General features: G+C 52.4%; 1 protein-coding gene across 6 annotated transcripts in view; it reads right to left on the bottom strand.

Moving 5' to 3' along the window:
- Positions 1-1,070: 1,070 nt before the first annotated feature.
- FHL2 (four and a half LIM domains 2) overlaps positions 1,071-12,184 on the bottom strand; it is a 54,191-nt gene continuing 43,077 nt past the window's right edge. For all 6 annotated transcript variants that reach the window (XM_086327770.1, XM_086327769.1, XM_086327771.1 and 3 more), the window contains exons 3-6: positions 7,644-7,818; positions 2,954-3,123; positions 2,096-2,282; positions 1,071-1,535 (exon numbers count right to left, since the gene is read on the bottom strand). In XM_086327770.1, coding sequence (XP_086183896.1) covers positions 1,384-1,535; positions 2,096-2,282; positions 2,954-3,123; positions 7,644-7,818 — 684 coding nt within the window. In that variant the 3' untranslated portion in view covers positions 1,071-1,383. The remainder of the gene's footprint in view (positions 1,536-2,095; positions 2,283-2,953; positions 3,124-7,643; positions 7,819-12,184) is intronic.

Genomic DNA, 12,184 nt, shown 5'->3' with positions numbered 1-12,184 from the left:
CCACTGCTGGGTGTGGAACCGGTCAAGTGCTCACGCTTGGACCCATGCTACAGCTGTGGGAAAAGCCCACCGGAGAACTGTGTCCCAGCCAGCAGTCAGCATGCCCCAAGACCCCTGACTGTGGGTCACCCTTCTCCACTGCCAGATGAGACCAGCACTGGCAGCTGACTCGGAATCACGAGGAGCAGAAAGTGTTGGGGTTCTTTGCTCCCAGCCCTGGATAACTCAGACACCAGCTAGGTGCAGAATGAGGGTCTCATGGCAGAAAGGCCGCTGTGGTTCAGATCAGTGAGAACAGGGAGCCTATTATGAAATTACCCAGAAACCAGGGGTGGGGGCAGGGGGCAGGGGCCAGATAACCTAGGATTTACACAGCCGTGTAGGAATTAGGATTTGATTCTAAGGGTAACTGGAAACTGTTAACTGTGTCCAGCCTTAACTAAGCGTTCAGTTTAATCAAAGAACAGATATAAGACTAGTTCAGTAAGTACATAATAGCTCTATACATTTTTTCTAGTAAAAATTATTGATCTTTTTTAAGCATATTTGAACTTATATATATATATATAGACTAATAATTAAAGCTTTTGTTGTTGCTGTTTGGTTGCTAAGTTCTGTCCAACTCTTTGCAACCCTGTAGCCTGCCAGGCCCATGCATGGGATTTCCTAGGCAATAATACGGGAGTGGGTTACCATTTCTTCCCCAGGGGGATCTTCCTGACCCAGGCATTGAACAGGCATTGAACCTGCGTGGCATGCAGAATCTCAATTCCCTGAGCAGGGACTGAACCCATGGCCCCTGGAAGGGGGACATGGAAGCGCAGAGTCTTAAGCAGTAGACTGTCAGGGAAGTCCCGTAAAGTGTTGTTGATACTCAGAACCTGCATGTTTCATCACCAGATCACACACTGCGCCTGGCAAAAGATTTTGCCCTGGATACCTTTATTGTAAGCCATGTCATCTTGCTTGCAGCCCCACACGGCAGGAAGTTACACCGGAAGTACCAGCTCCTTATTACCTTACCATAGTTAAGAAACGGTCAAGTTTGTGACAAACTGATTGCACTTAAATACGCGTGAAAGAAACGTTTATAAAGATATCACTCAAAATGATTTTTACACTCGGATTGGTCTCGCTTGATTACAGAGTCAAAACCCTTTCCCACCTAAGGTTCCCATGAGTTTTCTCCTTCCCATGCACAAAGTGTGGATTAAAGGACTTAAACAGGTGAGTATCGCTGAGAAGCGCAGAGGAAAGTCCCGCAGTGGCCAGGGGACCGGGTTGCAGCATTGCCCGGTGGCAGGCGGAGGAAGCAAACAGCGTCTGCGTGCAGCTCGAGCAGGGCCCTGGGTAGGTGGGGGAGTCAGAGTAGTGGGGAGTCGCTCAGATGTCCTTCCCGCAGTCGGGGCACAGGATGTCATCCCTCTCCGTGAGGAAGCCTCGCCCCACCAGCGACAGCGAGCACTTCTTGCAGTTGAAGCAGTCGTTATGCCACTGCCGCTCCTCGAAGGAGATGTACTTGGTGCCGCCCAGTCCTGCGGAGGCAGGAAGAAGACACGGATGAAGATGGAGAGGGAGCCGGGCAGCCTGGCTCCTGTACTATAGACAGTGTGAACCTCTTACAACTTCGAGGGGCTGGGCTCCACGTTTAAATTAGATTCCACACTCAGGTTGGGGAGCTCCTGAGCCTCAGAAAAATAAGACGGGCCAGCACTACCTGGTCATCACTCATCATGAGACTCCTGCTGTGTGTGTGTATTCCTCCTACTGTGCATCTGGGAACTGATTTCTGTTACTCCTTCACTGCGCACCTCAGGTCTGGTGCTCGGAAGTTTCTCGATGTAAAGAATGAGGGAGAAGAGAGGTGGAACGTGGCCTCACGGAGGAGACGCTGCGTGGGCCGGGGTGGAGGGGTGGACTCTCCTGCACAGGGTGGTGGAGCTGAGAGCGGGTTAGGAGGATGTGTGCAGAGAAAACCATCCTTTACTGAAACAATAGGACCTTGTTTCAGTCTAAACACAGGCCCGGTTGCAAGCTAACACAGGACACCCGCGGGGAGGGGCGGGGGTGATGCAGGCCCGGAGGGAACACTCACCGCTGATGGGGTTGGCGCAGCCGGCACACTTCTTGGCGTACAGGTCACAGAAGCAGCCCAGGCAGTAGGCGAACTCGTCGCGGGACGTGAAGCGCTGGCCCGACAGCGGCTTCTTGCAGGCGGTGCACACGAAGCACTCGCGGTGCCAGGGCTGCTCCCGGTACGTGACGCCCCCGGTGGTGATGGGCTGCAGGTAGAGGGACCTCAGCTCCCGCCGCGCCCACTCCTCTGGAGGACGCACGGTCCTCGCCCCAGACACGCTCTCCAGACGGAAGGGCACCCCTGCCAGCCCCATCCCAATGCCCTCCACCGCAGACCCGGGTCCCCATCTGTGACCTGGGTACCAGGGTATCTGCCCGGGAAAGCGCCGCCTACTGGCTGGCAGGAGGGCAAAGCCAGAGACTGTAGCTCCGGCTAGGATGCAATGTCACCTGCCGTCCTTGGCAGCCCCGCCCGCGCGCAGGTCCCTTTGAGCATCTTTCTACCTCCAGGGGCACCTCCTTCAACAGTCTATTCAGCTACTCGGGCGTTAGAAGGAAGAGCCTTAGCAGACACCTGGGGTCAGTCAGCACCATGGTGGAACCGGCTTCTTGGAAGGCGTGGGGAATGAGCCCAGGGCCGGCCTCCCTACCGTGTCTAGTGGTGTTGGGACACAGCCCTGGACAGTATGATGAGTGGTCTGCTTCCACCCCCATCCCCACCCTGAGACCTTTCCAGTTTCCTTGTTTCCTCCCTGGCCCAGTCCAGGGCTGGTTTCTCATTTATTCAAGGAGAGCGGTGAGCAGAGGGACCTTGGGGATGGGAGGATGCTGTTTAGGAAAGGATGCCAGACAGACAGGCCGGGCGAGTAAGAGGTACCTTCTTGCACTGCACGCACTGCAGAGCATACTGCCTCTCATAGCAGGGCACGCAGAAGTTCTCGCTGTCCTTCGGGATGAAGCTCTTGGTTCCGATGGGCTGCTGGCATCGGTGGCAGATGAAGCAGGTCTCGTGCCAGCTGCTGCCCTTGTACTCCATCTTGCGGGTGCCTGTCGGGGGTCAAGGAGACAGCAGCTGAGTCGTTACTGACCACCCGGGAGGCCCAGTGACTGATGCTGAGAACCTGCCGCCCTCCAGTCCTGGGACCCGCATAGAGTCACTCCAGCTCAGAAGGCTCGCCTCTCAACCAGCATCTTTCCTATTTAGTCGATTCACAGCCACACACCTGGCTCCTGGAACAGAATCTGTACATAGTCGATACTTACGTGTTGAACAGGATGATTATGAACATTAAGTGGAAAAAATACTTGTCTCTCAGCTTGTGAAATATTGACAGACACCTGGCACAGCTCAGATTCATCCTTAGGGAACATGAATCTGGAGCACGGGAACCAGAGGATGAACACCCATCTGGTTCCCAACGGGATGGAAACTGATGCAGCCGGCCATGTAGACTGAGCTGTGATGAATCTTAGTGGTTAAAACCCACCTGCCTCACTTGTACTTCCATTGAACAATTTTCTGATCTTATCTCGATATTCCATTTCCTTCCGGAAAAAGTGCTATCAGCTGAGAGGTTTACATTATTTCTCAAGCAGACCAGAAATCAAGAAAACACTGTTGGTTCACCCCTCCCCACTCCCCCATCAGGCTTGATTCACAGCAGAGAGGGCTGTATTTGTTTGGACTTCTTCCCTATATTTGCCAAAAAAAGAGCATGTGTCTGTTTATAGAAAGAGATGGTTTAAGTAAGAGAAATGTGTACGCGAGCTCCCTTTGTGAAGTACTACAGAAGAATTTGCAGGCTCCCCAGGTGGCGCTAGTGGTAAAGAACTGCTTCCCAATGCAGGAGACACTGGGGTTTGATCCTTGGGTGGGGAAGATCCCCTAGAGGAGGAAATGGCAACCCACTGGAGTATTCTTGCCTGGAGAATCCCCAGGGACAGAGGAGCCTGGTGGGCTACAGTCCATGGGGTCACAAAGAGTTGGACGTGACTGAAGCAACTTAGCAAGCACTTAGCATGCTCGCAAGGAAGGACTTAGGGAGAAGGAGCTTCTTGGGTGAGGAAACAGAAGGGTTCCTGGTCCTTGGGCAGCTCAGGGGCAGACCGGACTCCCCAGATCATCACCAAGGTCTTCCCAGACACAGCCGCAACCCACCCGCTGGCTCATCCTCGACCATGGGCGCTGTTGTGTGGTTCTTTCCTCTCTGGCCACCCCCTGGGCGCACCTGAAGGACGGAGCTTACAGATAGAAGACGTGAGTCAGACTGAACTCAGATCAGGGAGCAAGGAGGGAGGCGGCTCTGGAGCTGGAGGCGGGGTGTGGGGGGCTTCGTGTTGGGACACAGGCATTGGGTAACTAGTTTTTAGCACTGAGGCTGAAATGACACAGCCAAATTGTAGCTGGTTGGAAAGAGCTGAGCATCGCTCCAGAATCATGGCCTGCTTGTTTTAGCAGGTGTCATTGTTTTCAGGTTCACCTTCTCAGCTTCCTGGCCTTTTAGACCCCAGGCACCACCTCCCAGAGAGAGTACAAAACACTCAGAGTGTGTGTGCAGGGGGTAGAGAGCAAATGGTGATCTTCACAACTATGTGATTAAATTGTGAGGCAATGAATCCTGAAAATGGCAAAAATTACATCAAGCAATTAAATTTCAGGTAAAAATGATGGAAGGACTTTGCTGTAAATTCTAGAACCAAAATCTCCTTTGGTCTCTGGGATTTTAATTTCCCATGTACACCTCTGACACTAGTTCTTTTAACCTCTGACCTTCCCTCTGGTCACTCAGCCCAGACACCAAAGAATTTGTCCATAAATACCCGACAATCCTGAGTCTCACTAAAGCCTCCCAACCAAACCACACATGCCTTCTGCATGTTCAGAATGAGCCTCCTGTCCACCCCGGAGCTCAGGGAGATGTCCAGTCCTAGGTCCCAGGTCCCACCCAGGTTGGGTACCCACAGACCTGGTGCAGACCTTGTGGTCCTTGTGCAGAGTCGCCAGCAGGGGGCGGCAAAGCTCCTCCTTCTAAGGACGTGCAGATGAGGAGGAGCCAGGGGACCGAGTCCACCTGGAGGAAGGGGTGTCTTTCGGATTCAAAGGAGCAAGTGAGGATTCTGAAAACTAGCGAAGGCCTGGCAACAGCGTGAGGCTGCCTGGAAGCCGTGGTGCACCTTGGAGCCAGGGCTTAGCATCCCTGCGTGGGCTCGGGAGCCTCATACCTCGGACTGGTGACTCACAGCTGTGGGTGCTGAGTGGGGACACCTGCAGAAGCCGTGCTGCCAGTCTGCATTGCTCTCATCTTGATTTGGTTGTAGCACTTTTGAAAACCAAACCAAGGAAGGAAGCTAGCGCTCTGATCTAGTTTTGTGGGTTTTTTTCCTGTTTGGTTTTTTTAAGTATCTAGTACTTATTTTTGCAGGCCTTTTTGGGCACACCACCTCTGATGCCCGGTCCATTTCCTCTGCCAGATGTGCCCTCTTCTGACTTCTCCATCCACTGACATCAGGTCGACCTTGAGACTGCCCAAAGGTCACACCCCTAAGGGCCCCTTTCCTGGCTGCCCTGCTCTGACTTACTGCCTTCATCAAAGTAGACACCAGCCAGGCTTCTCCTAAAAACCCCAACAGCAGAGATGGTGAGATGCATGTCCCTGGGGAGAAAGCGGGGCGGGGGGAGGGGGAGCAGCCCTCAGAGACCAGCCTGCCAGAATCAAGAATCATCTTGGTGGCCTCAGGAATTTTAGGAAAAATTCACCTCTTACTCTAAGGTATATTTGTCTTTGTCAAAACGGCAGTGAACATTTTTCTTCCCAATCTGGACTGCTGCCCTGGAAAGCTGTGTCCTTCACCATACGCATGGCCCTGGCTCGAGTCCCGGCGGCTGGGCATCCCCTGGGTCAGTCTCCTTGCAGAGTCAGGAGTCTGACTCTAAATGATCCCTGTAGCCTAGGTTCTCTGCGTGTGTCGGCGCAACCCCAGCTGCTGTGTGACTAGCATGACTCTGCAGGGCACCTAGGTTTCTACAAGCTGACATTCATTCTACTGAAGCTGAAAATTTAAAACCCTCCATCGAACTTCATCCTGCACATCTTATCAGCGTGTTCACGGATACAGCACATTTTAAAAATCACTCTTAAGGGGCATGACTTTATGTTTGGTTCCATTCACCAATGTAGTGAAGTCCTTTAAAAGGACACTTAGAATTTAATGATCCCAATGCTGGAAAAGATTGCAGGCAAGTGGAAAAGGGGGCGACAGAGGATGAGATGGTTGGATGGCATTACCGAGTTAATGGATATGAGTCTGGGCAAACTCCGGGAGATGGTGAAGGACAGAGAAGCCTGGCGTGCTACAGTCCATGGGATTGCAAAGAGTCAGACAGGACTCAGCGAATGAACAACAAAATTTAATGTATTTGATATCCCTTCTAAGTTCGATGCCAAGGAGGACCTTGGCAAACTGGACTTCAGGTTTTTAAGTAATTGTTGATGAAGTGAGCTAAATATATAAATATAGTGGACAGATAATGATGGACAAACATGGACCATTATTCACAGCCTCAAAAACTAAGGTATCTTAAATGTCAAAAACATTTACAGATTAAGAAAATCCCCGTATAAAACCACAAACCTAAATCACTCAATTGCACACTTTTAGTTAGAATCAAAAAATTAATTTACTCTTGAGACCAATTTTCTTTCTAAACTTCACTCATGCTTTATCAGATTATTTAACACAATATTATTGCTCTGGGTTGGATTCTCCTGATAAGTGTGCCCTTAATTCTAAAGCTTCTCAGGACTAAAGGAAGCGCATCCTCCAAGAAGCCATCTTGAGGACAGACACTTTCTTGAGCAATTTGAGGGCTCCCCAGGCAGCAGCATCCTGCTTCCCAAGAGCTGGGGACCCTAGACCTGTGCCCTGCTCCCACCACCCTGAGCCTGGTTTGGGGGGCACACCCCAGAAGACAGTCAAAGGACAGAGGCCTCTCTTGATTTTATGTGGCTCTCTGGCAGAGAAGCCAGATTAACAAGGTCTCAGGTGGGATCGGCTGAAATTCCAGTTTACCTGGGAGTCCTGTATTTATTCGCTAAGTCTGGCAAGGTTACTGTCCAGTTGCCCCTTACTGGTCATACAGAGGATGTCACTGACACTCCGTGGCCGATGAACTATCCAGGGTCCAGATCTTAGGTTCTTCTTGCCCTTGCTTTGTGTGTCTAACAAGATTCATTTTTTGAATACTGTGTTAAAATATTTCATATAGCATTTTTGTCCATTCTGTTCTTTAAAAGAAGATTCCTCTCTCCCATAAAGCAAAGATCCCCCCCCACCCCACCAAAAGCAAGGGACACAGTCCCATCCCCCCATCAAAAGACAGGTCATTCATCTCTGGCCACTAGACCCAGCTGCGGTCAAGTCTGCCAGAATGTCACCCGCATGGGACACAGCACCCAGCTCCAGGTCCAGCATGAGTGTGCAGGGGTGGAGGGGGGCGTGGGGAGGGATTGGGGGGTTAGGGCTCGGGGACTTCGCGCATGTGCAAAAGGCGGGATCATGGCGCCCACCTGGCATGATGCTCTTCTTGCACTCCTGGCATCGTGACGAGTACTCCTGCGAGTAGCAGTCAGTGCAGAGCAGCTGGTCCTCCTTGGCAGCAAACGGCTTGTCCACGAGGGAGCCCCGGCACCGCGAGCAATGGAAACAGGCCTCGTGCCAATGCCGGTCCTTATAAGACAAGTCCTGCAGACCCAGAGCAGAGAGACAGAGACATGAGAGGGACTGGGGGGCAGGGAAATGGAGCTCGAGGGGCTGGAATGGGTCAGGTGGGGTACGGAGCCACTGTTTAGAAGCTTCTGAAAAACAGATGGCTTTCCCTGAGAACTCTCTGTAAGAAAGAGAAACTGCACATGAAACTCATCAGTGCTTCAGCTGGACACACAGACCTTGGGGGTCCACTGGCCACAAGCACGTGGGGCAGAGCCAACCATGCCCGAGGGGTTGTTGTGATTCCCAGGGGAGGGAGGCTGGGCTGCGGGAACCTCAGAGACAGAGCCTGGGGTGGGGTCCCTGGGTCAACCTGGAGAAGGCGGGTAGAACACTTCCAGGAAGTGCCACCAGCTGAACATCAAAGACCAGAGGATGCGTGAACTGGGCAGAGAAGGCACAGACCAGGAGGGCCAGACCGAGGGGCGCCGGCTGGGAGAGCTCCCGCTGGGCTGGACCAGGAAGCCAGATGAATGTACCCAGGTGAGTGCAGTTCAGCTCTGTCTTTGTTGAGAATTTGAATAAAGACGACAAACCATCTAAAGTCCTGTCCACTGAGGACAGTAATCAGCCTAATTAAAGATGAGTTGGGGTTTGGATCATGTGGTCACTGTTGTAATGCTGATTATGGAATAAATGAATTTAACAACTTTTTCTTTTTGGTATGGAGAACAGTATGGCAGGCAGTTCCTCAAAAAATTAAACAGAGAATTACCCCATGACCCAGCAATTCTACTTCTGGGTACATGTCCCAGAGAATTGAAAGCGGGAATCTGTAGACCCAGATTCTGTAGAGCCCTCAAGAAGCCAAAAGGTGGAAGCCATCGAAGTGTCCGTCACGGAGTGGACAGATAGTGATGGACAAACACGGACTCTTATTCACAGCGTCAAAAATGAAAGAAATTCTGACACACACTGCATGAATGTGTGCTAAGCTGACTGCACCACCATGGACTGCAGACCACCAGGCTCCTCTGTCCATGGGATTTCCCAGGCAAGAATACTGGAGTGCCATCCCCTTTTCCAGGGGATCTTCCTGACCCCAGGGATCAAACCTGGGTCTCCTGTATTGCAGGCAGATTCTCTATCAACTGAGCCACTAAGAAAGCCCCTTTGACACTAGAAAGTTCCCTCTAAATCTGATACTACACCCTGTCCTGACTAGATCCTCCAGAGGGAGGTCCAGCTCCTGGCCTCCACCCTCCTGAGGCTGTTGGTCATTTGGTAGCTCGCTGTCCCGAATCCCATGTCCTGCATTCAAGGGAGGGACTGATCACACCCTGGCTATGGCATGGCCCTCCAGGCTGGTGACAGCAGCTGCCTGGAACCCTCACCCGCCCCCATCCCACACCCACTCCAGGGGGCTGGTCACCATCCTGCCGAGATTCCTGCCGAGCTGAGTCACTGGCCATCCCTTCCCTGGGGCATCCTCACCCCCCTGCACAGCTGCTCCCTCTGTCTGCCCTGTCTTGCACACACGCACATGCACACACACACATTTCTGCATTAACACACAACAGCCCTGAACTGTTCATTCAAAGACATTTGATAATTCTTCAACCTTCTGACAAAAATGTTTTTCTTGAAGATAAATACCAATCTACGCCCACGCTCTCAGGAGCCATGGTGAGTCACAACTCTCTCTGAACAAGCTGGCATCACCATCAGTGGGGCGGGGAGGGGGGTGGGCTGAGGTGGGACGACAGCTCACCCACCCCTGTTCCAGTTGCAGTCAGCGGCGCCGGCCCCAGGCCGAGGAAACCTGGCTTGCAGGCAGGTGGGGAACCTCGAGCCACAGCCCCGCACACCGCCATGCCACTAGTGCCTTTGGGGACCCTGGGAGCACGTGTCTAAAACGCCTGATGTATTTCACCCCAGCGATTAAACTTGCAGGCTCCAGACTCAAGTCCTGGCTCTGCCGCACACCTGCTGCATGGTGGCGGGGGAGGGGGTGGTGGGGGGTGGGTGGGGTCAGTAACCTGACCCCTTCCAGCCTCAGATGCCACCCAGGAAGCAGAGATGATGGTGAAGAATTGACCACAGTCCTGGCACACTGTAACTGCTCGGCTAACATTGGTCTTTGATCCCAGCTCATGGTGACAGCAGGTGCCCCAAAGCGTCACTTGCTGGGGTCACCTTTACTCATGAGACGAAAACGGATTCCATGCCCTCCTCTAAGAGCTCCAGGCTCCTGGGCTCAGTCACTCTACCCTGTACAGCACTTTCAGCCTCCGCGGCCCTTCTAACTCTAAAATTCCCTTAATCCCCTCTTGTTTTGAACCACACAATGATGCCATGGAATAACGTTTTATTCCTATTTTATAGGTGAGCAAGTTTAACTGAATGATGCTAAGATGCCGTGAACCCAGTCCCCTGCATCCCTCTTCCTGGTCTGCATCTGGCAGGGCACAGACCTTTACCTGGCCTGGCAGCATCTTTACAAGCAGGCCCCAGCATGCTCACCCAGGCTCACCTTCTGCCACAGCCTCCTCTCTGCCATGCTCCCCTCTCCCCTGACCATACCCTGGCTTGCACTGTCCTGGCCTCCGAAGGCCCTCACCCTCATCTGCCTTGGCTAGGAGGCCCGGCTAGGACACCAGTTGCTCGGTGATGCCCGTGTGGCCACGAGTGATGCTGGCCCTGTGGGCCTGGGTACCACCCCCACGGGCACGCCTGGAAGAGCCACATCCCGCAGCTTGCTCAGGGGCGCTTGTGGGAAGCCCCATCTGAGGCTGTGCTATCAGCTTCCCTGGGAATCCTCCTTCTCTCGTGCTGTCCTTACACATCAGTCTGAGTCAAGTTGATACTTCACGTCCCCACCTCCTCTGGGACTCCCTTCTGTGGAAAAGTCCACAATGCATGGGTGCCAAGGTGGGGAAAAGCTTTGCTGGCTTGGGGCTCGTGGGCTGGACTGGAAGTCGGCACAGAAAGGCCGAGGCATCTGGTCTGCTTAGGTGATCCGACTTGGTGCCTGAATCAGGCTGACGCCTGCTCTAAACGTGTGTCTGTAAACTGGGCTCTGAGTGACTCTTCTCACCGCTGGCATTCACTGCTCCAAATGGAGTTTCAGTCTTGTAGTACTGAGCTAGTCTTGTCTCGCTGAATTCTGTTGTGTGTCGAGCCTACCGGGTGGTCCCCAGAGACACCACTGAGATGCCAGAGGTTCAAGGCTAAGAGGTAGGGGCTCGCTGACTAACTTTCAAGAACTTTGAAACATCCTAGCAAATGCCCCTGTTTTAAAGGTTCTCTAGAGAGAGAGTGCATGAAGGAGTGAAAAAGAAAGGAAGAAAAAAAAATCTTCAGCACATCCTAGAAAAACTAGCAAGGTAATCTTATGCACACAGAATGTCATAAATTGCTGTAAAATGTTTGATAAACAATGTGAGATTAGGCGCAAACACTTCCTTTCAGATTTTCCATTTTTCCATTTCAGAGACACTCCTAACGTGGGAAGGGCTTGTGGCTTTGCTCTGCCCTTGTTGAGGCCTCGGCTGAGCCGTGGGTGGAGTCAGTGGCCTGGAGGGACCTTGCACTCCCCAGTTAATGGGGGCAGCCCAGGGCGGCGGGGTCCCTCGCCATCTTCCAGCCCCTGTCTGTCTCTCCTGGGCTGGGGGGAAGATCAGCTGCTGATTCCCGAGCCACCCAGTCCTCAGGCCCACAGGATCCCGCTGTGTTGGGGGGCGGGCCACGCCACTCGGCTCAGCACTTTGCAAAGATGTTCCGTGCTTTGTGCCAGTCAGGCCACTATGTCCCCATCCGTATGGTCTCTCAAATCCTTGAAGAAAGACTCTGGCAGAAACCCTGCCACTTACCCTGTTGCCAGGCTCAAGGTTCGCTCCCTGAAAGGCAGGCACATTTCTCCTGCCATCACTTTCTCCACAAAGCCAACTTCGTAATTATTTCCGAAAGCCAAGAAAACGGTTCCAAACATTCAAAACCCCACATGCCGAGGTCTAACTGCAAGTTCACTTCTTTGTTTCCTTCCCAAATGCACAGAATCACACGCTGAGACTCCACAGTGGACGGTTATCCGGGTTGAAAAGTTCAGCGTGATTGACTAAACAGCAGTCTTCTCTCTGCAGCAGTCTTGTTGATTTTGGCCACTCTGGGGGGATTCTTGTTTATTTACTCGTAAAGCATGTGCGGAAGGATAAGCAGTTTCAAGGGCCTGTCCACTAAATCATACTGAAGAAACGATCAGTGACTTCAGTTTTGTTTTCACTTTAGCTCCCAGCCAAGGATGACTAGCCCCAAATCTCCAAAACATCTCCTTCAAACCAGAGTTGATAAGCCAGAAAAAGACAAACATCATATATGAATATACACATATGTGGGATCTAGA

The sequence above is a fragment of the Bos grunniens genome, chromosome 11, assembly GCF_055505025.1.
Source record: "Bos grunniens cultivar Pamir isolate PY7600 chromosome 11, Bosgru_T2T1.0, whole genome shotgun sequence".
In the NCBI taxonomy this organism is placed as follows: domain Eukaryota; kingdom Metazoa; phylum Chordata; class Mammalia; order Artiodactyla; family Bovidae; genus Bos; species Bos grunniens.
The sequence above is the reverse complement of the archived record's forward strand: the minus strand, read 5'-3'. Positions and strand labels throughout refer to the sequence as shown.